This window comes from Rhamphochromis sp. 'chilingali' (genome assembly GCF_963969265.1).
Source record: "Rhamphochromis sp. 'chilingali' genome assembly, chromosome: 18".
In the NCBI taxonomy this organism is placed as follows: domain Eukaryota; kingdom Metazoa; phylum Chordata; class Actinopteri; order Cichliformes; family Cichlidae; genus Rhamphochromis; species Rhamphochromis sp. 'chilingali'.
The window spans coordinates 4,888,018-4,915,904 of NC_137945.1; the positions used below are offsets into that span (position 1 = coordinate 4,888,018).

At 40.4% G+C, this 27,887-nt stretch overlaps 2 protein-coding genes across 3 annotated transcripts in view; one reads left to right on the forward strand and one right to left on the reverse strand.

The window, feature by feature from the left end:
* Positions 1–307: 307 nt before the first annotated feature.
* Positions 308–3,882, forward strand: LOC308386257 (piggyBac transposable element-derived protein 4-like). The gene is made up of 2 exons (XM_080865673.1): positions 308–536; positions 1,807–3,882. The coding sequence occupies exons 1-2, from the start codon at positions 344–346 to the stop codon at positions 2,811–2,813; spliced, it is 1,200 nt and encodes a 399-aa protein (XP_080721799.1). The 5' UTR covers positions 308–343; the 3' UTR covers positions 2,814–3,882.
* Positions 3,883–4,198: 316 nt separating this feature from the next.
* The window catches only part of LOC308386423 (uncharacterized protein), a 99,606-nt gene continuing 75,917 nt past the window's right edge, over positions 4,199–27,887 (reverse strand). The window contains exons 6-9 of one of the 2 annotated variants that reach the window (XM_080865936.1): positions 11,234–11,400; positions 9,584–10,180; positions 7,982–8,578; positions 4,199–7,491 (exon numbers count right to left, since the gene is read on the reverse strand). In XM_080865936.1, the coding sequence (XP_080722062.1) occupies positions 11,362–11,400 (39 nt within the window). In that variant the 3' untranslated portion in view covers positions 4,199–7,491; positions 7,982–8,578; positions 9,584–10,180; positions 11,234–11,361. Of the gene's footprint in view, positions 7,492–7,981; positions 8,579–9,583; positions 10,181–11,233; positions 11,401–14,876; positions 15,508–27,887 lie in introns of those variants that run through there. The other variant, XM_080865937.1, reaches the window with a different exon arrangement.

Sequence of the window (27,887 nt, forward strand, 5' to 3'; positions counted from 1 at the left end):
ATGTAAATTAGGTTGTTACCTGGGAATTCTGGAGGGAGGGGAGTGGGGGTGTGTGATTGAGGGGGTGGGGGAGCTGCTAAAAGCTGTGAACTTCCTTTTGTGTTCACTTTGATGCATTCTCAATCATCCATGGAAATAAATCTCCAAAAGTCACCAACTTGGAGTGTTTCAGTTTGCCATCTTAGGGAGAAATCAACACACATGGGTGTATGTCCTTTGTTGCTGAGATTTATTGATAAAAACAGTACAAAAAACCAACCATTTATACACATATTTACAAATAATAATAAAAGGTGAGTGAGTACATTTCAACATTTTCAACATTATACCAGTGGTCTGATTGATGCCACAATGGATTGCCCTGAAGAATTCTGTGGTGTACGGACCTCCTCTCCAAGGAAAGAAAATGCAGAGAAGACTCACCACTCAGCAGGCCTTGGAAATGATCCTGAGGGAAGTCGACCCTTGTGACTCGGATGGAGAAGACCTAGAAGTTCAGTCGGATTCGGACTCAGAGCTGTCTGATCAGTCTTCCGGTTAGTTTCATTTCATGTTATTTCCTAATACATTTCAAACAAGTAAGTGGATGTAGTTAGTAAGTAAGATATTTCAGACATTATTCTGATACAGAGGAGGAGGAGATACTGGAATTATAATTAGTATCTATTAGGGATGGGTATCGAAAACCGGTTCTTGTTGAGAACCGGTTCCCACTGTTTCAATTCCTTGGAATTGTTTGCCATTTTTGCAAACGATTCCCTTATCGATTCCAGTCGCCCCGAATGACGTCACCACGTTGCGGAGCGTCATTTACCTGGCAGGAAACATGGCGGCTCAAACGCTAAAAAGTTTGATTATACTTTACGAGAACGGATGACAACAGGGCAACTTGCAATACTTGCAAAGTAGATATTTCATTTAAGGGAGGAAACACTACGAATATGCAAAAGCATTTCCTCACAAAACACGCGATGACCTTAAATGAATGTCGTGTTTTTAATTCCGCTCCGGACTCGTGAATCTCAACCCAGCAGCAGCGGTAACGTTTGCACGTCCTCTCCCGTTAATGCGGCAGGTAAATAATCAACTAACAGTGCATATTATGTTAGCGCGATCTGCCTTATTACAAAACCTGCCATTACTGTGCATTTAGGTGACCGTGATGAGAGAGACAGACAGAGTCTGGCTCAGATGCTGCCAGTTCTCGCTGCAGTCTACCGGTAGCGTCTCCTTTCAGGCCAGGATAGACGAATGTCACCGAGCAGTGACTAAGTTTGTGGTAAAAGGCTTTAACCCATTTGCCACAGCAGATGCCCCCGATTATCGGTAAGTGAATGTGTTTAATTGTAGGCAGGGACATTACTGGATATTCTTGTGTAATTGCCACAGAACAATTTATGTTATACTTTGTTATTGCTGCAGACGAATATTTATTTTATTATTTTACATTTACAATTTTTTTTCCTGGGGACCCTGTGACACCCCATTGAAGAGCCGTAGGCTGGATCTCTTACGATCTCACTGTTGGGTTTGTAAGGCCATGTTACTCCTAAATGTCTACCTTGTTCAAAGAGAAGATATAAAACAAAGTTCTAAGCTAATCGACCTTAGTGTTCTCCTTTTTTTTTTTTTTTTTTAAAAAGAATCGATAAGAGAATCGATAAAGAATCGAATCGTTAAACAGAATCGAAAATGGAATCGGAATTGTGAAAATCTTATCAATACCCATCCCTAGTATCTATGCATGCATTTGTGATTTTGTTTGACCTTCCCATTGCTCACAATTTGAATTTGTTCACACTGCAGATGAGGAGACTGCTTCTCCACCTAAAAAGAGAGCTTGTTTGGGGACTGAGACAGCGAAACATGGCACAGTGTGGCGTGAAGAACAGGTGGGGACCTGTCTCCCTTTCACCCCAATAGAAGCGTACGCTGCAGATGGAGAGCCAACGGCTAAGGCCAGGAGAAGTATCTCGAGTCGCCTTCAGAGCTTCCTGTGTTTCATCACTCTTGACATGCTTCATAGCATTCAAGAATGGACTATTCAACATGCACAGCAAACGGAGCATGTTCATTGGTTCATGGACCTCCCTGAACTAATGGCATTTATTGCAATTGTCATCTTGCGGGGGGTTAACAGGGTTCCATCTCTACGTGACTGCTGGTCAGCAAACCTGGGAAACCCACAGATAATTGGAACTATGGCACGAAACCACTTCCAAGACATCATGCAACACCTACGCTTTGATGACAAGTCCACCCGCAGTGATCGAGCAAAGACTGATAAGTTCGCTGCAATTTCCAGTGTGTGGGGATCATTTGTCACCAACAGCATCACGTGCTACAACCCTGGTCTACATATCACCGTTGATGAACAGCTTTTCCCATCAAAGACTCGGTGCTGTTTCCTGCAGTATATTGCAAGTAAACCTGACAAGTTTGGGATCAAGTTTTGGGTGGCTTGCGACCTAAAATCCAAGTACATTTGCAATGTCTTCCCATATCTTGGCAAGGACCCCAATCGTCCCACTGGGGAGAGACTTTCTGAAAATGTAGTAATGAGGCTGATGGAACTATTCCTAGACAAGGGCAGAAATGTTACCACGGACAATTTTTTCACATCGCTTTCACTTGCGCAAAAACTTCTTAGACGGAAAACCACCATCCTCGGCACAGTCAACAAGATTCGCAGGGAAATTCCTCAATCCACTAGACAGACAGATCGCAATGAATTTACCACTCAGGTATGTTGCAGGTCTTTTGTGGTTCTATGTTTATGTGTTTCATTGTGTGTAAAAGGGCTATGGAAATAACAATTTATCTTATTTCTTAGGTGTTTTCAACCTCTGCTGCCACGCTGACGGCGTATGCGGCCAAACGGAAGAAGACAGTCTATATTCTTAGCAGCATGCACAGCGTGGTTCAGACTGATAACACTACCAAAAGGAAGCCAAACACTGTCACCCTTTACAACAAAACAAAGTGTGGCGTGGATGTGATGGACCAGATGGTTCGGGAGTACACTGTCCGCAGAGGAACACGGCGCTGGCCAGTTGCCGTGTTTTATAACATGATTGACATGGCAGCACTGAATGCACATGTGCTGTATCAAGCATGCACCGGGACGAAGGAAAGACGGGTGGACTTCCTGGTGGAGCTTGCAAGAGAGTTGGCTCACTCTCATGTAGCTGAGAAGAAGGCAAGAAAAGAACAGTTGCTTTGGACACAACCCTCCACACCTAGCCCTGGAAAAACTATCTCTATCTCTATCTCTATCTCTACTTTTAAGATTAGGCTTAAAACTTTCCTTTTTGCTAAAGCATATAGTTAGGGCTGGACCTGGTGACCCTGAATCCTCCCTTAGTTATGCTGCAATAGATGTAGGCTGCCGGGGGATTCCCATGATGCATTGAGTGTTTCCTTTCCAGTCACCTTTCTCACTCATTATGTATTAATATACGTCTCTGCATTGAATCATATCTGTTATTAACCTCTGTCTCTCTTCCACAGCATGTCTTTATCCTGTCTTCCTTCTCTCACCCCAACCGGTCGCAGGAGATGGCCCCGCCCCTCCCTGAGCCTGGTTCTGCCGGAGGTTTCTTCCTGTTAAAAGGGAGTTTTTCCTTCCCACTGTCGCCAAAGTGCTTGCTCATAGGGGGTCATATGATTGTTGGGTTTTTCTCTGTATCTATGAAGCGCCTTGAGGCGACTTTTGTTGTGATTTGGCGCTATATAAATAAAATTGAATTGAATTGAATTGAAAAAGAGCCATGTGTCAGGTCAAACACAAATGCAAGAACAATCATGCCACTGTGCGATGTGTTCACTGCTACAGATACACATGTGGTAAATGCAGACTACAGATACCATGGCAGTGCCAGAATTGTGAGTGATTGCTAAAAATGTTGAAATGTACTCACTCACTTTTTATTATTATTTGTAAATATGTGTACAAATGGTTGGTTTTTTGTACTGTTTTTATCAATAAATCGCAGCAACAAAGGAAATACACCCATGTGTGTTGATTTCTCCCTAAGATGGCAAACTGAAACACTCCAAGTTGGTGACTTTTGGAGATTTATTTCCCTGGATGATTGAGAATGCATCAAAGTGAACACAAAAGGAAGTTCACAGCTTTTAGCAGCTCCCCCACCCCCTCATTCACACACCCCCACTCCCCTCCCTCCAGAATTCCCAGGTAACAACCTAATTTACATATGAATGACTAGCCTAGCTTCCACTTGGCTGAAGCTAAAGCCTAGCTAAAAGCCATTTGGCTGGTAGGAGGGTTTTAAAGGTAGAAAAGCCAACTGGCTGCTCTCTGGGGCCCTAATCACTACTCAAAACTCATCTATTTAGAATTGCATACACCTGATCTGCTCAGTTCTTATATTTGCTTTTATACTTTTATGACTGTTTATGTCTAAATTTTATCTGCCATGTTTGCTATATATACATTTTTCTTATGTTTTTTATGGTATTGTTTACATGTTACTGTAAGTTGACCTTGATGGTCTGAAAGGCGCCTATAAATGAAATGTATTATTATTATTATTATTATAAAAGAGGAGTGACTCAAGGCTTTGTGGACTGGTGCCAGCAGAACTACCTCCAGATCAACACTAGTAAAACCAAAGAGCTGCTGGTAGACTTCCGCAGGCACTAACATCCCCCACTGCAACCACTGAGGTCCAAGGTATGGACATTGAGACTGGACATCTACAGGTACCTTGGTGTTCATCTGAACAATAAACTGGACTGGACTCATAACTCAGACGCCCTCTACAGGAAAGGGCAGAGCAGGCTGTACCTGCTGCAGAGACTCAGGTCTTTTGGAGTGAAGGGCCCACTCCTGAAGACCTTCTATGACTCTGTGGTCGCCTCAGCCATCTTTTACGGTGTGGTCTGCTGGGGCGGCAGCATCTCTGCTGGGGACAGGAAGAGACTGAACAGGTTGATCAGAAGGGCCAGCTCTGTTCTAGGATGCCCTCTGGACCCAGTGGAGGTGGTGAGTGACAGGAGAATGGTGGCTAAGCTGTCATCCCTGTTGGACAACATCTCCCACCCAATGCAGGAGACTCTGACGGCACTGAGGAGCTCCTTCAGTGGCTGCGGCACCTACGATGTGGGACGGAGAGATTTCGCAGGTCTTTCCTCCCCACTGCTGTCAGACTCCACAACAAAGACTTCAACTGACTAAGCACACACATCCACACATGTGCAATACTCTTTCTGGCATCGTTGTATTATACTCAATTGTAAATAGTATTTGTATTCTATTTTATTCAATTGCATGTATTATTTCATTCTATTCTATTGTGTACAGTATCTCATGGATATATTATTCCAGTGTTTTTTCTTAAAATTTTCTATGCAACTTTGCACTGTCCACTGCTGTAACAAAACAAATTTCCTACGCGTGGGACTAATAAAGGTTATCTTATTTTATGCAACCAAGACTACATATCTCCCGTACTGGCATCCTTACACTGGCTGCGAGTTAGGTTTTGAATTCATTTTAAGATTTTATTATGTGTTTTTAAGGCGTTGCATAGGTTAGGACCCTCAAACCTTTCTGATCTTTTAAATTTGTTCACTCCTATAAGATCACTGAAGTCTGTGGATCAGATGCTCTTAGCTGTCCCAAGGTCCAGATTAAACACAGAGGATAAGAAAGCTCTGGCCTCTCTTATCTGGAAACAAAATTAACAAAATTGATTGAAAAACCTGTTGCAAAAATTCCTTTTTATTTTGTTTTGTGAAGCTACAAACTGATGAACTAGATTACTGGTAGAATGATGTATAAATTAAACATGATTTGCCGTCTTATGCATATTGTATTGATGTATCATGACCAGTGATGTGCAATACCACTGATTTCCTTTCTGATCCAATACCAAGTAAAATTCAGGGTGGTATCGACGATACTGAACCAATACCTAGTAGAAAAACGTATATTTTTTTTTTATTGTATCTCAAATTTTAGCGTCATCATGATTACAGGACATCAGACTACTTGTTCTTATCACATAATAAAGCTGAATTCATCATGGCTCCTTTAAGTTCAGTAATTACTATGTCCTCTGCCTCATGTAATTAGGAGTTGGTGTGTAGGAGCCATTTTTCTTATTTCCCTGTCTTTAACACTACTAGAAGGTTGCATTTCATTTTATGTACTGGTTATGGCAGTGGTAGGTACAGGGTTATTTAAGGTCAAGGGTAATTCTGTCCAGGTGTTGCTGATGAGAAGGGGCAAACCATTTCCTACTGTGCTTAGTCTAGTTACTTGTTGTCTGTGTTTAAATGGAACTTTAAATGGACGTTGCAAAGGAAATAAAAGTCCCCTTAGGCCCCCTCCTTGATTCAGAGTCTTTCCCTTTTGACGTAAATGGTCTCCTTGACTCTGGTCTCAAACCGGCGTTCCTCGCTGTCCAGGATGTGTACCTGTGTTCCTGGAGGACAGGCGGGTCCATGGACCAGTCCACAGCTGAACACCGTACTTGGGTTAAACTTCCAGTGAAACTGAGGCCACAGCTTAGGACAATAGAAGATTGAAAAATGCTGCCTGGTCTAATGGGTCTCAATCTCTGCAACGTTCAGCTTTCAGAATTTGTCTTAAACAGCATAAAAGCATGGATCCATCCCACCTTGCATCAGGAAAACATTGAACTTTGAGCAAATGAAACCACAACTTTAAAAAATGAATTCCCAAAATTAATTGTTTCGACATCTTAAACACAAAATCATAAGTTTTAATACCTACAGCAAGTTTAAGGAAAAATAATTTTTTTTTAAAGATCTTTCAACCTTTTTTCTCAAATATAAAACAGCTGATGACACTGACATGCATCTTACTATGATGGGAGTGATTTCAGCCCTGAGTGATCACGCTGATGTTTGCACAGAGCAGACAATGAAGTGAATGTTTTGGCACATTGGTAACAGTGAAAGAGTTTATTAGTAACGTGGGATCGTTTGTGTTTGGAGTATGAACTGAGATTCTTGAAGCTCTTGTCACACTGGTCACAGCTGTAGTTTTCTTCCATGTGTGTATGTTCATGAAGGTTACGATTAGCTGAATGTGCAAAGCTTTTGTCACAGTGTCTGCACTTGTATGGTTTCTCTCCTGTGTGGCCTCGTTTGTGTCTTTTAAGGTTGGTTGCAGTAATGAAAGATGACCCACACTGATCACAGACGTGCTTTTTAACCCCACTGTGAATCAGTTCATGTTGTTTTAATCCACTTAATGTGCTGAAGCTTCTCCCACATTCTTTGCAGTATTTCAGTTCTTCTCCAGTGTGTTTACGCTGATGTACTTTTAGACTGTCTTTTCGACTGAAAGCTTTTCCACAAAGGTCACAACGAAAGTCTTTCCCACCACCACGGTGATGACAGGGTTGAGAACTGGATCCATCTGTGTCGCTCTGCTTCTAAACAAAGACACAAAGACAGTGTAAGTCAGTCCTTCAACATTTTTATCCTGAACGTCGCCTGAAATAAAGAGCAAATAAAAAACAAACAAAATCATAACTGAAATGAAAATCTGAATAATCACTCAGAGCTGCTTTTTCATGCAGTAGAATTGCCAAAACATCAGAATCAGTGAGCTGCAAACTTTCAGCCCCGACTGTGTCTGTGCTGTCGGGTGAGAAAGGCGACAACTCACTGATTCTAATCCGCAGGTCTGCGCTTTGTGCAGAATCCGTGTACCTCCTCTAGTTTACTGTTTGAACTGTTTGGTGGTTGTCAAAATTTTGTGAGGTTTCACCTGAGATTCGGGCGTTTTGGGAAAAATAAAATTATATTAAAAAACTCGATTCAGGATTTTAATGAATTGATGTCACGTTATCCAAGCCAGACTCGATTTTAATTGGTAAATCGATTATCAAAACCCACCTCTAGCTGAGACAGTTTAATGAGCAGAGTTGTTCCAAACAGTCAGGCTAAAATGACAAGATAAAAATATAATATAAAAACATACCTCACAGTAACTGCACTTGGAGAGTCTCTTTCTGGTGTGGATCTGTTGGTGTTTTCTCAGGTCATGTGGAGATTTAAAAGTCTTCTCACACAGGTCACATTTATAAGGTCTCTCCTCAGTGTGGGTAAACATGTGTTGTTGTAACTGCGTGTTGGTTATAAACTGTTTGCCACACTGTTCACAGCAGTACACATCATGTCTGGTGTGAATGCGTAGGTGTGTATTTCTGCTCTCAATCCGGCTGAAAGTTTTCCCACAGATGTCACAGCTGTATGCCTTAATTCCAGAGTGGGTAACTAGATGCCTCTGTAAGTTGCTACTGTGAGTAAAAGCTCTCCCACACTGATCACAGTTGTACACTTTAACTCCACTGTGGATGAGTTGGTGTGCTTTTAGGGAAAGCTTCCAGGAAAAAGACTTTCCACACAAGTCACAGCTGAACGGTCTCTCTCCAGTGTGGATGACCTGATGCTGTTTTAGTGAATCCTTCCCAATAAAACCCATCCCACACTCATCACAGGTGTGTTTTTTCTCTCTCTTTCTTCTGTGAGGTTTGTCGGCCTCCTGAGAGCGCTGACTTCTCGCTCCATGTTGGTCCTGCAGTGACAGAGATACAAACAGAGGCAGTGAGTGAAATGCAGTCGTGGAACAAACTCAACCTTCAAACTCCCTCCATTAACACTAGTTTTAAACCTGAAGGTGGAGTGTGGCACCAAACACCTTAAAGGTCTCTTATCCCCACCTGCTGGAAGTTCTAACACATTACATCCAACCTGGTGTTAAAAATAATTCATGACTGTTCAAACACTAAAATATTTTTCCTTTTTTTCCTTACTTTTACTCCCCACAGAAAAAAAGACTTTCTACTCATTATATTTTCAAAACAGACTTTTTACTTTTGGTTTGAGGAATTTGAGGGGAGTTATTTCATCACTAAAGGCATCAAACTGATTTGAGCCTGAAAAGTAAGACATGAAAGACAATCCTGATCGCGTACTAATCACCAGGGTTTGAAACATAAAAAGAGATGAAAGAGGCAAAACTGTGAGTCATAGTCAGGAGTTAAAGTGAGACGTTGTTCTTCTTTCTTTTTTGCACAGCACCTGAACAAACAGGTAATTTCAAATGCAGCGTTTCTATCAACAAACATCAGCAAACACACAAACTGTTTGTGTGCAGTTTGTCTCACAGTGTGTTGCTGGCTAAAGGTCCAGCTGCTGTACATCACAGGGAGAGAAAAGAAAGAGAGCTAACTTCACTCAGAGATGGAGAAAGATAAGACACACAGGACAGGAGAGGAAGAAGAGAGGTTAGATTTAAAGGGAAGGACTGCTCAGTGGGATTTGATCAACTGGAGATTAAAGCTTACATGTAAGTCCTCATGTGTTGAAATCAAATATTGGGTCTGTACATGTTACATTATGGGGTTTTTTTTTCAGATTATGAAACATGCTGCAAAACAATCTGAGGCAGATTAACTGTGCCGCCTCAGATGCAGCCTTTTCCATGCAGTAGAATTGCTAACATGCTAACACAGTTTAATCTGCAGAGTTGTTCCAAACAGTCAGGCTAAAATGACAAGATAAAAATATAAATACATACCTCACAGTAACTGCGCTTGGAGAGTCTCTTTCTGGTGTGGATCTGTTGGTGTCGTCTCAGGTGATGTGGAGCTTTAAAAGTCTTCTCACACAGGTCACATTTATAAGGTTTCTCCTCAGTGTGGGTAAACATGTGTTGTTGCAAGCTTGAGTCTGTTGTAAACTGTTTGCCACACTGATCACAGCAGTACACAAGATGTCTGGTGTGAATGCGTAGGTGTGTATTTCTGCTCTCAATCCGGCTGAAAGTTTTCCCACAGATGTCACAGCTGTATGCCTTAATTCCAGAGTGGGTAACTAGATGCCTCTGTAAGTGGCCACTTTGAGTAAAAGCTGTGCCACACTGATCACAGCTGTATGCTTTAACTCCACTGTGGATGAGTTGGTGTGCTTTTAGGGAACCCTTCCAGGAAAAAGACTTTCCACACAAGTCACAGCTGAACGGTCTCTCTCCAGTGTGGATGACCTGATGACGTTTCAGGTGACACTTGGAAATAAAACCCATTCCACACTCGTCACAGGTGTATGTTTTCTCTCCCTTTCTTCTGTGAGGTTTGTCGGCCTCCTGAGAGCGCTGACTTCTCGCTCCATGTTGGTCCTGCAGTGACAGAGATACAAACAGAGGCAGTGAGTGAAATGCAGTCGTGGAACAAACTCAACCTTCAAACTCCCTCCATTAACACTAGTTTTAAACCTGAAGGTGGAGTGTGGCACCAAACACCTTAAAGGTCTCTTATCCCCACCTGCTGGTAGTAGAAACAAATTACATCCAACCTGGTGTTAAAAATAATTCATGACTGTTCAAACAGTAAAATCATTTTTTCCTTACTTTTACTCCCCACATTAAAAAAAAAAGGACTTTCTACTCATTGTATTTTCAAAACAGTCTTTTTACTTTTGGTTGGAGGAATTTGAGGAGAGTTATTTCATCACTAACTGTGTTATTTAAAGACTGCATGAAGATCCTCTGCAGGTTAGTGCAGGATAAACAGGTTCGTTTGCTGAACCGTGATGGATTTAAAGTAAAGAACAGTGTGACTGGTGCACAGTGACTGTGGTGCTCATGTCAGAGTTAGATTACATCAAGTGTAGCAGAGATTCATTTAAACTGAAGCTCATGATGCTGACATTCATTCACTGAGTTCCACCTTCATACCAACAGTATAGTGTCTAATATAAAGACAGTGTACTGTCAGTGTAGAGGATGGAAATCAGCCAGGACAGCTCATGAAACATCTGCTGACATCTGGTTGAATTCAGTTGTGTACATCCACAGAGAGCAGCAGGTCAGCTGATCACAGCCTGTACTTTAACAGGGCTCTAGAGTGCGACCAATCTGGTCGCAAATGCGACCAAATTTTTCAGTGGTGCGACTAAAAAAAATATTTGGTTGCACCTGTGCGACCAACTGTTCGGGTAACAAAAATAAAATAAAAATCTCTGCAACTCTCTGTGTGGTCAACAACAGACACACATTATGCCCCTATCGTGGACTAAACTAGAGATGGATCGATCCGATATTACGTATCGGTATCGGTCCGATACTGACCTAAATTACTGGATCGGATATCGGAGAAAAATAAAAAATGTAATCCGATCCATTAAATATCACGAAAGCACCTCACAAAACTTGCAACACGCCGTAACTCACCTCAGAACGTTAGCACGTTGGAGCAGTATGCATCACGTGATAGAGCGGCTGTGGCATGCGGGACCTGTCGGTGGTCTGGATAGCATTTGGAGCTTCGCTAGCAACCTGGCATTTCATCTCCGACAAAGTTATCCCGAGAGAAGTAAAGCAAGTGTGTAAGTCCATCTCTGAATGTTTGTAAAGCATTCCTGCGTTAAGCTTAACAAGCGACTGCCTCTTCTTGCTGCTACTTCAATCATGAAACTGCTTAATAATCAGCTGATTGGCTTTTCTGTTGCGAGTCCGTCTCTCTTGTTTGTTTTTGGCCCACTTTGCACCAGAAAGAGGAAACCAGCGGCTGAACAACAGCAGCACGTTTAAGCTTGATAAGCTTTTGTTAGAATTTATTTAATATTACTTTCTACACCAGGATCTTTTTCTACGTAGCTGACGCTGGTAACTGTGCAGGGGCGGATCTAGCAAAGTTTAGCCAGGGGGGCCGATAGGGCATTAACAGGGAAAAGGGGGCACAAAGACATACTTTTCTTTCTTATTCTCATTTAAAATGTCGAGCTTTTAATAAATAATTATCTGACACCCAAAGTTTTAATTTGATGTAAAATGAATAGAAGTCAATTACTGTATATAGTAACTATTAAGTCTAATATATATACCCTAGTAAGCTATAGTACTTTTTCCTTTGGGTTCAAGGTTCAAGGTTCTTTATTTGTCACATGCATAGTTATACAAGTATAACACACAGTGAAATGTGGGAAGGTACCATCTGTGCAGTCTGCAATTTTGTTGAAGAAAGATGTTGAATCTATTTAATATTTCTTGAAAAATAATTGATTTCTGTGCATTTTTTTTCACACTGCATCAAATTAAGGTTGATTACGTCGATTAAGCATCATGAGGTGGAGCGTGAGGGGTGGTTCCCTATTTTTTATTTATTTATTTTTGTTGTTGCTGGGAGTTGGAACCCTATTAGTTAGGTTGCTTAATATTTACGCTAAGTACTGTTTAAAATACCAGAATAGGGAGGATGGTGTAGGTTTAAGTTTATTAGATTGATCAGTATTGCTGAACTATGAAATATTTTTTTTTGCATACAGGTATAACAGAATAGCTTTAGTGTAGTTGTTGTTTTAAACTTGAGTATGAACTTATACAAAATGCAGCAAGATATTTAAAAAAAACCAGTTTTGTTGATTAAAAAACACTGTATCGGATTCATATCGGTATCGGCAGATATCCAAATTTATGATATCGGTATCGGTATCGGACATAAAAAAGTGGTATCGTGCCATCTCTAGACTAAACCAATCAGAGATAGTAAGGGGCGGGACTTCTCTGATTGGCCGTGGTCCAGTTGAAAGTGCAGGTGGAAGTGGGAGGTGAGTAGCTTGAATAAAGCGATATCGATTCATTAAATCCTGAATCGACTTTTAAATATAACTGTGTTTTGCCAGAAACGCCAGATTCTCAGATTAAAGCTCACAAAACAATTTCAACAACAACCAAACAGCAAATGAGAGCAGGTACACGGATTCCGCACAAAGACGTAAACACAGACCCGACGCATCAGAATCACCTTCGTCTTTCTCGGCTTTCTCACCCGACGACCCGTAGACGGACACGCTGTCGGAGCTCTGTGTTTACGTCTTTTTGCGCTGATTCTGAGCTGCAGGTTTTGTCTCTCTCCAACCAAAATTCACCGAGCCAGTAGCAAAAGAAGCAGCAAACTGCGCTTCACATTTGATCAATGTCATCATGAATTTTGCTGTTTTGCTTCCACGACTATTAAAATCACACTTCATGCACAGCTCTCTCTCTCTCTCTCTCTGTACTTCAAGAACAGTTTCACGTCTCCAATCTCTGTTTTCTGTATTATTCATTTGCTTATTACCCAGCAGTCTACCGTTGTTTACAGCGCTGTCTTTTTCTTTTTTTTCACTTAAATGACCTTGGACAAGAAAGCCTAATTTTTCTGTTGTTCAATACTGAAGTAATTTAAACTTTATAGGCAGAATATTGCAGAATGTTTTTAAGGTTATCTGCTATAAAAAGCCAGACCAGGAAAATCTCCTTCATGTTTTTCTGTGTTTTATTCTCAGTTACTTTGACACAAAGGCATCTGCTGTGATGTTCACACTTCTGATGAAGTCTCACATGTATCAGTACTGATAAATGATCAGAATTATAATATTTCTGACTGTCTGAGGCTAAGTTGAATCGAATTGGGACTTTGAAAACCGGAATCGAACGGATTATAGAAATCAGTGATGATACCCAGCCCTAGTGAGCAGCCTAGGCACGACAGAAGTGGATGTAGCTGTAATAGGAAAAGAAGTATTGATAACTTTTCTGTTAAGTTAAGGCCTGATCCTTCTGAAATTCATACCCAGTGCTCTGACATGGTGTCATCAATCTTTGAAAGCTGAAAAAGCACAGTGTATCCAGAAAAACACATTATATTATATCAATTATTATATAATTTGTGTGCGCCTAACTTTTGTGCCGGTACGCCTAACTTTTTAAAGTTAGGCGTACCGGTACGCCCATGGCAAAAAGTTAGTCTAGAGCCTGTACTTTAAGAAAATCTACTGGAGCTCTCAACAGAAATTATTGTGAGCTGTGATTCTTTTCCCCACGCTGAGCCACTACAGCTGATTTTAGGGTTCCCACCTGCTCAATCCCACTTTAACCTCTTCCCTGCTCATGTTAAATAAATGGTAAATGGCCTGCATTTGTATAGCGCTTTTCTAGTCCCTAAGGACCCCAAAGCGCTTCACACTACATTCAGTCATTCACCCATTCACACACATGTTCCTGTTTAGAGGCAAAGTCACCCTCTACAGTGTAGGCAACAGAAAATACACATATGTTTTATTTTCCTTCATTTTCTACTTAACTGATTCAAACAGAGAACCTTTATTAGAAATAAATAGTTTGTACTTCATTTACTAATCTTATTTTATTATTACATTAATAAAGCACAAGGTTCAGTTAACTTTGGATAAAAACATGTGGTTAAAATGTTCTTCAAGGAGCTACTTTTAGTTTTTTACTCTGATTACATTTCAGAGCCTGTACTTTTTCACTGTTACTTAAGTAAAGAAGGTGAATGAATACTTTTACTGAAGTATTTTTAACACTAATATCTGTACTTCTAGTTAAGTATAGAGTAAATGTACTTTTGCCTCCTCTGATCATTTCTATAATATTATTTATATCAGTGATGGCCAAATGAAGCTTTCTGAAACACTGAAGCTTGTATTGAAAAAGGTTCATTACTCAAAGCTTTTCAACACAGTCCTCTTTGGTGACATCTGCTGGCCAAAAATATGAAGAGCAGCTTGAATCTACAAATTATAATATAGAGTTTCATAATAATTGCCCACTCTACAGAGCTCAGCTGACAGCTTCTGTCTGATATCGGGCTGCTGTTGTGGTGCTTTGAACGTGTATTTTTGGGGATGATGAAAAAAATGTTTTGTCTATTTGATTATTAATAATTTTGATGAATAAACCTTCCTGATTTTAACATGTGCTGTGGTCTCTAAAAAACAACATAATATACAACACAGTCATATAACAGGTTGGGAGGATGAGAGTTTTAGACGTGACTGATTATTTGGTGAAACTGTGATATTTTCCTCACCTCCTGTGTTGAGCTCATTGTTTCCTCTGTAGTGACTCAGCTGAGTCCAGATGGCTGAAAATGTTCCTCTGCTGCTCCGTCAGACTCTTCTCCTCCTGCTGATCAGCTGGGACACAAAACAGATCTTTGTTAGGCTCCACACTGCACTGAAGAGTCAAAGTGTCTCATATGTTCATCTGACAACACAAAGTACAAATTTCACTCTGATTGCTTGTAGAAATCTTGTGAGACGTGTTGTGCTGCAAAGTGAGGAAACTCTCTCACTCACTTATACTTCAGGAGGAACTTTGTGACATTGGCTCTAATATTCTAAGCAGCCCTTTACTATGACAGGGCCAGAAAGTCCTATTTGAAGGTTTGGGAGAAGGACCATGTTAAAGGTGGATTGGGGTTTATACACTTTGTTATGATACAGGTAAGGCTGTAAGAGCCTGAGAAGGTGTCCTGAATGAACCTCTAAAACCAGTTTTCAGCTAACGACTCTGCTTCAGTCTGGAAAACAGCAACTACAAGTTTAAAGACTCCATCAACAATTCACACCCAGCAACAGCCTGAACAGCTCCTCCTGTGGTTTCCACAAACAGGGACAGACCTGTTACTCCCCCACCCCACACTTTCAACTCCTTCAGCCCCCCAGTCCCACCACCTCCACCATTCCCCAACAACCAATGATTAAAGCTCATTGATCAAATGCTGTGATTGCAGCGACTCACTCACTGTGAACGGTAATCATGGCCATTGATTAATGAGCTTTGATCAGTGGTTTCAGTGCTTTCCTTCCTGCTTTGACTGCAGCTGTGTTTGACACAGGAAGACATTTTTACATTCTTCACGATTATACTTTATTCTTTTTGGGGGAAGTGCAGCTTTAAACCTTCACATGATTCAAGTCAACCCAACAAATCAATCTGAACGATCACAGGTGGGAAAAACTTCTGTAGACAAAATGAAATAAAACCCAACATTCAATCCACAACATGATTAAAAACATGATTCTCCCAAATCACCAAGAGCTGCACATTAACCACCACAATATATTTTATTCTCTGTGCTTTCAAATATGAACACTGTTTACTTTCATCTCTGTTTCATTAGTTTTTGTTAACATCTTCCTGTGCATCACTTTACAGCAGCCAGACTCATTAAAATGAGACTTTGTAGGAGTTCACTTCCTCTCATGTGTTCATCCACAGCAGCTGGACAATAAAGTTTATTGTGACCCTGATACTGCAGCAGATCGCTCTCATCCATTTCCTGTTATCACTTCAAATAGAAATGAGGTTGTAGAGGTTTGGTGCAGGCAGAAAAACAGCTGCAGGGACAATGAAAAGACTTTTCTGCTCCAACTTCTCCCAGCATGCTGAGCTAATGATTAGTTGGTGTTTTTCTCCAAACACACTCTCACTCTTCTCTCAACGTGTTCACAATAAACTGTGAACAGACACCGAGGAGAGCAGCAGAAGACCTCATTCAGGAGCTAAACTCAACATGAACTGAACTCACAGTAAAGTTAGCTCGGTGCTTACCTTTAGATGAGCCCACAAACCGAGAGAAACTCCGCGATGAAGCTGCAACTCTTTCCAAACACAGGAAACAGATCAGGGAGCAGAGACCCACGTGGTTCACGCTGATCTCAGCTACGATCCAGGAGACAAGGGTGGGCAGATCGATGCAGATATCGATCCAAACGGTGGTTTAGTTTGTTTTATCATCCAAAATCAGGATTTTACTCGCTTAGGATGAAACGGTAACTCCGTCTGCGTAAACTGTGTCCAGCATGTGATCCCGGAACAGACTTCTTCTTCTTTGTATTGGTAATTGGCGGTTGTCAAACACCAAAATGGTGCCTTACCGCCACCAACTGGTGTGGAGTGAAACGTCGATACCAGAATCCTCCCTCAATGTATACTCTGTTTTAAAAACTGGAATAAGGCCTGACAACTTTCACTTCTTGAACCCTTTTGCATTAAACTTACATTTTGAACAGCAGGCGCGTCAACATTATCCCCCTATTCAGCTTCTCGGCGACTCAAAGGTTTGACAGTCACCAATAGTGGTGATCAAACCAATATGTCCAAATCTTATTCCAGATATGACCACCTCCTCTCTCCTACTCCTTCCTGTGCTTCTCATTTCTCCTACCCTCCTTAAATTTCTTTCTCCCTCCCACTGTTTTTGTCATGTTTCCTTTATTTCTCGCCTTATTATACTCGTTATCTGTCTGACAGAAGTTAAAAGCCAGTTCAGTTAACCCATGTTTTGTGGCTTTCTTCACAACTCTGTCGTTTCATTTCCTCTGACTCCATAGTGAGCTGGAATCCATAAAAAGCCAACTATAAGTCCCATCATGTGTATTTCGTTAAATGTTTGCTGAACCTCTGTTAGTACATCTGCTCTACTTTCTGAGTGGCTACACTGTAAACTGGCCAATGAAGAGCTTCAGTCTGAACAAATGCCTGATTGTAACGGTCACATGTCTTCTACCCACTGAACAGCTGACAGTACTGGAAGCATTTCTCCAGTGTGTACTGACGGTCCACCATTGATCCTTTTCAGGTACCACAAATGCTACCCCGGTTTGACTGGCTGTATTCTTTGATGCATCTGTATATATTTGTACATAATTATAATACTGATCAATGTAAGTCTGTACTGTATGTAAGTTTAAATTAAATTCCCTATTCCTGTTCTTCTTCTCATGTAATGTGAAATCTACTGTGGCATCAGTATATTTGGCTCCAGGGGAATTTATCATCTTTCTGTCTGGTTGGGTTTTTTTTTTTTAGCATCTATTTTTTATTATTTGGTAAGAGTGAATTCTGGTCCACACTAGTTAGTGGTGGCAATGCCCCACCTCCTTATTTGCAAAACGTCAAAAAAAAGTGAGCATGCACCAGGAGAGGAAGACTGTGTCCAAATTCAGGGGATTGATACTTCAAATGCCGTATTTGTAGGCAATTATGTCACAGCGATGCGATGAAGGCTTTCCAAAGTCGAAGAGTCCTCCGAATGTGGTGACGAACGTGTCCTACTTTTCCACACATTTCAAGGATGGGTCTGGTGTATCCTTTGTGGCCCACCATATCCGAGGATTCACTGCGAGTCATACAGGAGAATTTTTCTCATAAGAATACCAAACGAAGTAGGAGTTAATGCTGGAGAGGAATACACTATTAAATTAAGTATATGAAAATCTGGTTGTATAAAAGTTACATTTTTGTAGTGGTTGTGTTGTTAGACTTTGGGCATTTGCATATGGTTTTTACAAAATTAATATAATCTTTGTAAAAACTGCTCGTAAACTAGCTTGTATGGTGGGTCTTGTGATTTTTCATGTATTGCCGCTAACACACAGCTGATTTTGATTTTTAGAATTAACCTTTTTGTGATATGCTTTGGTACCAAAGAGCAAACGGCTCAATTTATTAAAATCAGGCAATAACAATCACCTCTTCACTGGGGTGAAGAATCCAGCCACTGTGGCATGGAGGTACAAGAATAAATCAATTTACACATCATATTGATTTGGGTACAATTTATTAACCCTCATGCTGTACAGAACCTGTGGTGTTGTTAAGGTTCAAAATTGAGGAAGGAGAGTACAAACCACCCTTGGTCCAGAAGCTCTTGGTCAAACAATGATTTTTAATTCACACGTGGGAAGATCACTAGAAACAGCAATTGATCTTCAACTTAATCAAAGCATAAACAGATATTTATACCGTCAGGGCTTAAATTTAATGACGCCCCTTCAACGTCACAGATACATTTTATACATAGATCAAATCAAAACCACAATGACTTTTGACACCGTTTAAAAGAACAATTGTCTTCTATCTTCATAACAGGTGCTTCCTGTCACTGCCGGATGCTCGCCTGTCATCCTGACACCTCAGCAGCAGTTCTGCGACAAACTGCTCTTTTTGCAACCCCAAGCAAAACATGATTAAACTTTCACCTATAAATGATTCTCTAACTGAGTGTGTGTGTGTGTGTGTCTGTGTGCTAACCACAATTGCACCCTGTTTCACCTCGCGACTAGCTCCTGACCTCTAACCAGACAGAGAGACAGAAGCCGCTCTGATATGTAACAACTGAAACTATGTATGTGTCCTCTACTAAATAAATGTTTTAATCAAGAACCCCTACTAAAAGCTTAATACAAGAATATGAACATATAAAAGATATTAAAATGAACTGTTGTGTAAGCATGTATTGCAATTCCTTCTATGTTCTAGTTTTCCCTCAGCATGGATCATCTAGACACTCTCACTAGGTGAAGCTTTAGACCATTAATGAACCTGAACATCAACTCAAATAAGCACAGATATGCATTGTGTATAAAATAGTTAGAACTGCACCTGGAATACAAAGTTAACATTATCATAAACATCTTAAGGCCATCTTAAAGCTATCTGTTACATTGTTAAAGCAATGATCAATTTGAATAACCTAGTAATTCAAATGGCCTCGTCTGGCCTAAACTACAGATTATATTATTAATGCAATGGTAATAATGATGATTATTTAACAATAGCAGTAAAATAATTTCCCTGCTCCACAGTGTCCAGATTGTAGATGGATTTAGGGATAGATATTTGATGGCACCTGTGTGTGCTGCTTGCCGTCAGCTGTTACCTGCTTTGTTTTTGCTAGCTTTGTTTACATCTGTTTTCTTCAAAAATGTCTGTACACTTCTGGTTTATGACTTCCAATCGCTACTAAATATCAGAGCCACTGAGGTAGAGCAATTCCGACTGGCCCAAGGACGTGAAGATTTTCATATCCCACCTGTGTTCGAGACTGTACCACTGTTCCTCCGGTGCGATCCACAATGCCATCCCACCAGGAAGAAATGTCAAAGAAGGCGAGGGCAACAGGGCAGTGTATTGGTAAAATTCAAAAATTGCATGGCTGCTTCACCAACGGCTAATCCTTACGCTCTTCTGAACAAATTTGCCCCGGAGATCAAGTTGTTCATCTACGGGCGATCCCTGGAATTGGTGCACCTATTGGAATTGGCCAGCAACCCTGTATTAGCTAGATTGACTCTGGTTAATGCGAGGTGCTAAAAAAAGATAAAACCTTTATTTTGAACGACTTCTTCACCACTCATCGCTTAAATCTTCTTCTGGTGACGGAAACTTGGCTAAACTTGGGTGAGTTAAGCTCGCTTTCGGATGTTGTCCCTCCAGGCTGTGAATATCTGAAGTCGCCATGAACTACTGGCCAGGCTGGAGGGCTCGCCATAGTTAATAAAACTATTTCAACTGTCAGCATTGGAATGCTCTTCTGCTAGATTAGGGGATACATTGTCCTCAAAAACCTAAATTTTTTGTGGGGTTCCCCAGGGGTCCATTCTTGGCACAGTTCTCTTTTCAATTTATATCCTCTCTATGCGCTCAATTTTTTAAAAAACATGGCATCTCACACCATTGTTATGCAGACAACTCACGGATTTACCTGCCACTGAAACATAAATCTGTGAGTCCTTTGAAGGGATTGCTGGATTGTTTGGAGGATGTTAAGGCGTGGATGGCTTTAAATGTTCTCAGTTTAAACGAACAGAAAACAAAGATCATTGTGTTTGGTCCCTGTGACCACTACGACTTTGGGCCCTTAGGAATTTATTTTGAAAGAGCCCTTGGGAGGAACCTAGGAGTGAGCTTTGATAGTAATCTAACATTTGATAAACATATTAATGCTGTCATCAAGACCAGTTTCTTTCATCTTCAGCTACTTGCAAAGTGAAGCCAATTCTCTGTTTTAGAGACTTTGAGATAGCTATTCATGCCTTCATTTCATCTCACCTCGACTTATGTAATAGTCTTTACTCTGGTGTTAGTCTGTCATCAGTTAGCCGACTGCAGCTAGTCCAAACGCTGCAGCACAGTTACTAACTGGCACATGGAACTACTTTGAACACCGGCGCCCCCGTGCGTGGCAGCTTGTTACAGCAGCTCCGCTCATTCTCAGCTTCTTTCTTATCTCCTCTTTACTTTTGCCATTTTTTTTTGTATCTAAAGTTTCAGCTGTTAGATTCTGCAGTCATGGACTACCGTTTTGTGCTAGTCTTGGTTGTCTTTCTCTGTTTTTTTTTTCAACTTTTGTTGGCCGTGTTTGGGAACCCGGCACATGGATATGGATCCTTTGTTTAGTGTAGGTATCAGCTGTTACCGCTGCGTCCCGCAGCAGAGCTGCCGGTGGACAAACACGACATTCCCAGCAAGCTGAGAAGGACACAACGTGGGTGTCGTGCTGGGAGGGAGCGCTGTCGGCAGAGAAGGAGACGCTACAGACCATCTGCCCCTTCTGTAATCACTGGAAACGTAAGATCTTTACCAGGCACGTTCAGAGGGGGGGCGCAAGGGGCTTGAGCACCCGTCCCTTTCCTGATGGGAGCCCAAAGTGCCCGTTTGTTGAGGCATTTTTTTTTATGTGTGTGTACTTGTGGAGTCCTGTCTGTGCCCCTCAAAAATAATATTTAACTATCAATCATAGTTTTTGCTAAATAAAAGGATCTGACTTGCATCAGTCACATGATCGCCATTAACCAATGATTGCCCTTGATGGCAAAACGCTCTGGTTACGAGCGTTCTGCTACATGGACCAGTTGTTGGAGAGGTATTCCAGTATAAAAATAATAATAAGCACAATTGGAATGTTTTGCTGCTGTCAGAAATTTATTATAGATTAAGTGCAGGAGTTGTTAGGTGTGGATAATTACATAATAGTTAATTGCAATAGCAAGTTGTGCCTTGTTCTCAAATGGACACCAAGTGGAGAGTGATAGATGAGATGAGGGGATGTCATATACTGGCATGAATTCAAAATTCTGCTCCTCACATACAAGGTCTTAAATAATCAGGCCCCGTCTTATCTTAATGACCTTGTAGTACCATATCACCTTATTAGAGCACTTTGCTCTCGCACTGCAGGCTTACTTGTTGTTCCTAGAGTATTTAAAAGTAGAATGGGAGGGAGAGCCTTCAGTTTTCAGGCCCCTCTTCTGTGGAACCAGCTTCCAGTTTGGATTCGGGAGACAGACACTATCTCTACTTTCAGTTCTGTTCTAGGATGCCCTCTGGACCTAGAGGTGGTGAGTGACAGGAGAATGGTGGCTAAGCTGTCATCCCTGTTGGACAACATCTCCAACCCCATGCAGGAGACTCTGACAGCTCTGAGCAGCTCCTTCAGTGGCTGCGGCACCTACGATGTGGGACGGAGAGATTTCGGAGGTCTTTCCTCCCCACTGCTGTCAGACTCCACAAGAAAGACTTCAACTGACCAAGCACACACATCCACACATGTGGATTCGATTGTATGTAGTATTTTATTTCATTCTATTCTATTGTGTACAGTATCTCATGGATGTATTATTCCAGTGTTTTTTCTCAAAATTTTCTATGCAACTTTGCACTGTCCACTGCTGTAACAAAACAAATTTCCCACACGTAGGATTAATAAAGGTTATCTTATTTTATGCAACCAAGACTACATATCTCCCATACTGGCAACCTTACACTGGCTGCCAGTTAGGTTTTGAATTAATTTTAAGATTTTATTATGTGTTTTTAAGGCGTTGCATGGGTTAGCACCCTCATACCTATCTGATCTTTTAAATTGGTTCGCTCCTATAAGATCACTGAAGTCTGTGGATCAGATGCTCTTAGCTGTCCCAAGGTCCAGATTAAACACAGAGGATAAGAAAGCTCTGGCCTCTCTTATCTGGAAACAAAATTAACAAAATTGATTGAAAAACCTGTTGCAAAAATTCATTTTCGTTTTGTTTTGTGAAGCTACAAACTGATGAACTAGATTACTGGTAGAATGATGTATAGAATGATTTAGAATGATGTTTTTTCTACAGTTGACAGGCTAACAAACCCTCCTGTGTCAGTGGCAGCTGAACTTCATTCGACCATGACCTGTAATGACTTTGCCAAATTCTTCACAGAAAAAATCCAAAAGATTAGACAAGCAATTGGTACATCAACAGCAGATTCAGGATATGTACTGTGTCCACTGAAAAACTGTTTAAACACTAGAGGTGGGAATCACCATACATCCCGCGATACGATATTATCACAATACTTAACGCACGATACGATATTATTGCAATTTTTTAAAATATTTTGCGATATTCAGATTCTGTACATAAAGGTAAACTTTATCAATATTCATTTTATCTAATATCAAAGTCTCACACTCAGTCTTTCTCTCATTTCAGTCAGTTTTATTGTTGACAAACTGAACGGTTTGTATTACAGTCTAGTCCAACTTAACTGAATGCAACAATCTGGTACAATTATAGCTATTCTGAACTATGCAATTTATGAAAACTATGCAGCCCATTCAGCAACTGAAGAATTAGAAAGTAAATTAAAACAAAATATAATTTTACATTAAGTAAAAAAGTTTTAAACTTAATTAAAATAAAACATGTCTTAAATTAAAATAAGTAAACTGTCATGTTTATTGCTGCCAAAAAAAAAAGTTAAACACATTTGGACAGTGAAGGAATGTCAGGATTCTTGCTCAGAAAAAGGAGCTGATCAACATGCTCTGAAGTAAGAGCATGTTCCAGTCCACAAAAACTTTTTTTGTAACAAAATATCGATTTCTGCTGTCCCTGTATCGATACATTATTAGCAAACAAAATATCACGATGCTACACAGTATCGATTTTTTCCCCCACCCCTATTAAATACCATCAAACAGTTTCACCCTATTAACAGCAAAGACCTGGAGGACATCTTAGGTCAACTGAACTCCTCCTCCTGCTGTTTAGATGTCCTGCCAACAGGTTTTTTCAAAAAGGTCTCAAAGAGTCAGATGTGTTACATATCGTCAACTTTTCTTTAATGTCAGGTGTGTTTCCAGAACCACTAAAAACTGCTGTAATTAAACCTATACTAAAAAAGGACAATCTTGACAAGACACAAATGAACAACTACAGGCCGATCTCAAATCTCCCATTTTTAAGTAAAATCATTGAAAAGCAGTTTCTCAACAGCTCAATTACTTCTTAAAACAGAATAACTGCTATGATGCCTTCCAGTCAGGTTTTAGACAGAACCACAGCACTGAAACCGCTCTGACCAAAGTGTTCAATGACATATGTCTGAATACAGACAGTGGAAAAATGTCAGTCTTAGTTTTACTGGATCTCAGTGCAGCATTTGATATAGTTGACCACAACATATTACTCAAACGACTGGAGAACTGGGCAGGTCTTTCAGGACTGTACTAAACTGGTTCAAAACATACTTAGAAAACAGGAAATACTTTGTATCAATAGGTAACTTCACATCTGAGCAGACAAGTATCACATGTGGAGTTCCCCAAGGTTCCCTCTTGGGACCCCTTCTGTTTAACATTTACATGCTCCCACTGGCACAGATTATAAAGCACAACAAAATAAACTGTCATAGCTATGCAGATGACACACAAATATATATCACAATGTCACCAGGAGACTGAGGCCCTGTACAGGCTCTTGGTAAATGCATTGAGGAAATTAATGACTGGTTGTGCCACAATTTTCTCCAGCTAAACAAAAACAAAAGTGAGGTAATAGTCTTTGGTGCCAAAGAAAAACGATTACAGGTCACCAGAGAACTTCAATCTATACACCTAAAAACCACAAACCAGGCGAGAAATTTGGTTGTAGTGATGGATGCAGACCTAAACTTAGAAAAACACATTAAGACAATAACAAAATCAGCTTACTATCACCTCAAGAATATTTCAAGGATAAAAGATCTAATGTCCCAACAGTGCATGGAAAAACTAGTCCATGCATTCATCTTTAGTATGCTTGATTACTGTAACAGCATCTTTACAGGTCTACCTAAAAAATTCAGTCAGACATCTACAGCTCATTCAGAACTCTGCTGCTCGAGTCCTCACTAAGACCAAAAAAGTGGACCACATCAGTCCAGCTCTGAGGTCTTTACACTGGCTGCCTGTCCGTCAGAGGATAGACTTTAAAGTTCTGATGCTGGTCTATAAAGCTCTGAATGGTTTAGGACCAAAATACATCAGTGACCTCCTGACCCAGTATGAACCTTCCAGATCCCTCAGGTCATCTGGATCCGGCTTTTTATCAGTTCCCAGAGTCAGAACCAGACACGGAGAAGCTGCATTCAGCTTTTATGCTCCTTATATCTGGAACAAACTCCCAGAAAGCCTCAGATCAGCTGAAACACTCAGTTTATTTAAATCCAGGTTGAAGACTCACCTATTCTCAGCTGCATTTGAATAAAACACCAAATCCACACTTTTAAGCTTAAATTTCAAAACTTACATTTTAACTACTGATTTTATCTACTGTTCTGATTTTATCGACTGTTTTTTAATCAATTTTAAATCATTCTTTTTATTTGTTTTTGTTTTTGAATGTCTCTGTAAAGCACTTTGAATCACCTTGTTGTGGAATTGTGCTATATAAATAAACTTGCCTTGCCTATAAATGAAACATGGTTTGCCCTCTTATGCATATTGTAAAGATGTATCATGACTAGTAATGTGGGATACCACTGATTTCATTTCTGATTCGATACCAAGTAAAATTCAGGCTGGTATCGATGATACTGAACCGATACTGATACTTTGTACAAAAAATTATTTTATTTATTGTATCTTCTATTGTATCTCCAATTTTAGCGTCATCATGATTACAGGACATCAGACTACTTGTTCTTATCACTTAATAATGCAGAAGTCATCATATAATAAAAAAACTTAAGTGGTGCGCTATTTGAACACTTTGCCTGCCTGCAGCATTAAAGGACTCCGCGAGAGACGTCTGTCTCGCCCTAGCAGCACCTGTCCTCTCCACTTCAGTTCGCCTCAACATACACTCATCATATCCTGCGATATGATTTACTCTCAGGTGTTTGACGAGGTTAGTGGAGCTGCCATGACACCTCACTTTCTTACCACATGAATCGCAAACCATGTCTCGGCTGTTTGTGGAGATAAAATACGTCCGCAGATGACCCCAGTTATGCTCAGCCATTGTTGTGAGTGCGCACGCCAGGCTCTGCGACACATTTATACAGCCGTATTTCAAACATGACTATGAAAGGCGGAAGAGGAAGTAGTTCCTTCCAGTGTAGACGATCCAAATGGTATTTCTTTATTTTCTTTCCACTGTGTTCCTCTTAATGATGAACTACAAATTTACCCTAAATTACTAAAATATCGATATTTTAATATGAGAATCGATTCTAGAACATAAGTTACTGGTATTTGAGGAATCAATATTTCAGTATCGATCCACGCATCACTAATAATGATTTATTATGCCTCCTTTAAGTTCAATAATTACTATGGCTGTGTCCCAATTAAGAGACTGCACGTTTGAAGTACGCGCACTACGCGTACTACGTACGGTGCGTACTATAAGTACGAGAAGTGCGGAAGTGAGAGGCTTGTGAAATGGGACGGTATACGCTTCGTCGCGCTGTTCAGGTTGCCTAGCAACCATAATACTAACCGCGAGACACGTTACATACAGCTTTGTTTGACAGAAATGAAGGAGAAAAATGTTTTGTTGGTCATTCATTTTTGTCATGACATCACTTTGATTAGTTGAGTATCTGAGGCTGAGACCACGGGACTGTAAAACATGATAGTTGGGCTTCATTTCTGTGCTGAATAGTCATTTAAGATTAGTTAGTAAATAACAATTAGTTAATGTTGTTCATGAGACTAAAGCCATCTCACTGTGGTAATGTAAATATAATATGGCCAATATTATAGTATTGTCAGATTATTATATATATATATATATATATATATATATATATATATATATATATATACACACACACATATATATCACTGACTTTCAGGTTGTTGTGTTTGTGGATATATGACTGACTTTACTTATTAAACATTCGCACATAAATAAGTGACGTCATATTCAGTACTTTTGACAGTTCACTCTTCGGCCGCTCCATCTTATTAGGGAAATTCCACATACATAAATGTAAATTTCAAAACTCAACCCCATCATTTAATTTGTTTTTGATTGAAATTGAATATTACTTAAACTCTCTTAAATTAACTTCCAATAAAAAAGGTTTATCATTGATTGAAATTCATTCAGAAATGTTTAACGAATGAGCTGTCACAACTTTCAAGTACAAAGTTGTTATGAAGTCTGTCACATATCCCCCCCTTTTTTTCTTTTCTATCCTTTATTTATTTATCCTTCTTATTTCATTGTACTGTATATTGTTACTCTTATTTGCCTTGCATGTCTACTGTACAAACTGAACTGGAATGACTGACTGTTCGCTTTATGATTTCAATGAAGTTTGGAAAAAAAAAAACAACCTCTTCGGCCGCTCCCTTCTCCCGTATTTTGCGGCACACTTCTCCACACCCACCGCCGCGCTATGAATTGTGGGATATATGGGACCACGAAGCGTGCACCGGACCACGCTTGATATTTGGGGAAATCGACGGCGCATTTGGAGTATGCATTTGAAGTACACTTTGAATTGGGACAGCCGTCGTCGCGTGGCGGTGACGTAACTGCACTTAAAATGCGTACTTCAAGCGTGCAGTCTCTTAATTGGGACACAGCCTATGTCCTCTGCCTCATGTAATTAGGAGCTGGTGTGTAGGAGCCATTTTTCTTGTTTCCCTGTCCTTATCACCACTAGAGGGTTGTATTTCATTTTATGTACTGGTTATGGCAGAGGTAGGTACGGGGTTATTTAAGGTCAAGGGTAATTCTGTCCAGGTGTTGCTGATGAGAAGGGGCAAACCATTTCCTACTGTGCTTAGTCTAGTTACTTGTTGTCTGTGTTTAAATGGAAATTCAAATGGATGTTGCAAAGGAAATAAAAGTCCCCTTAGGACCCTTCCTTGATTCAGTCTTTCCCTTGTCATGTAAATGGTCTCCTTGACTCTGGTCTCAAACCGGAGTTCCTCCCTGTCCAGGATGTGTACTTGTGTTCCTGGAGGACAGGCGGGTCCATGGACCAGTCCACA

Bases quoted from the DNA above. Each gene is read 5' to 3' on its own strand.
- LOC308386257 (XM_080865673.1), top strand. From the start codon at position 344: ATGCCACAATGGATTGCCCTGAAGAATTCTGTGGTGTACGGACCTCCT. The intron at 537-1,806 runs GTTAGTTTCATT...TTCACACTGCAG, and splicing joins GCTGTCTGATCAGTCTTCCG to ATGAGGAGACTGCTTCTCCA.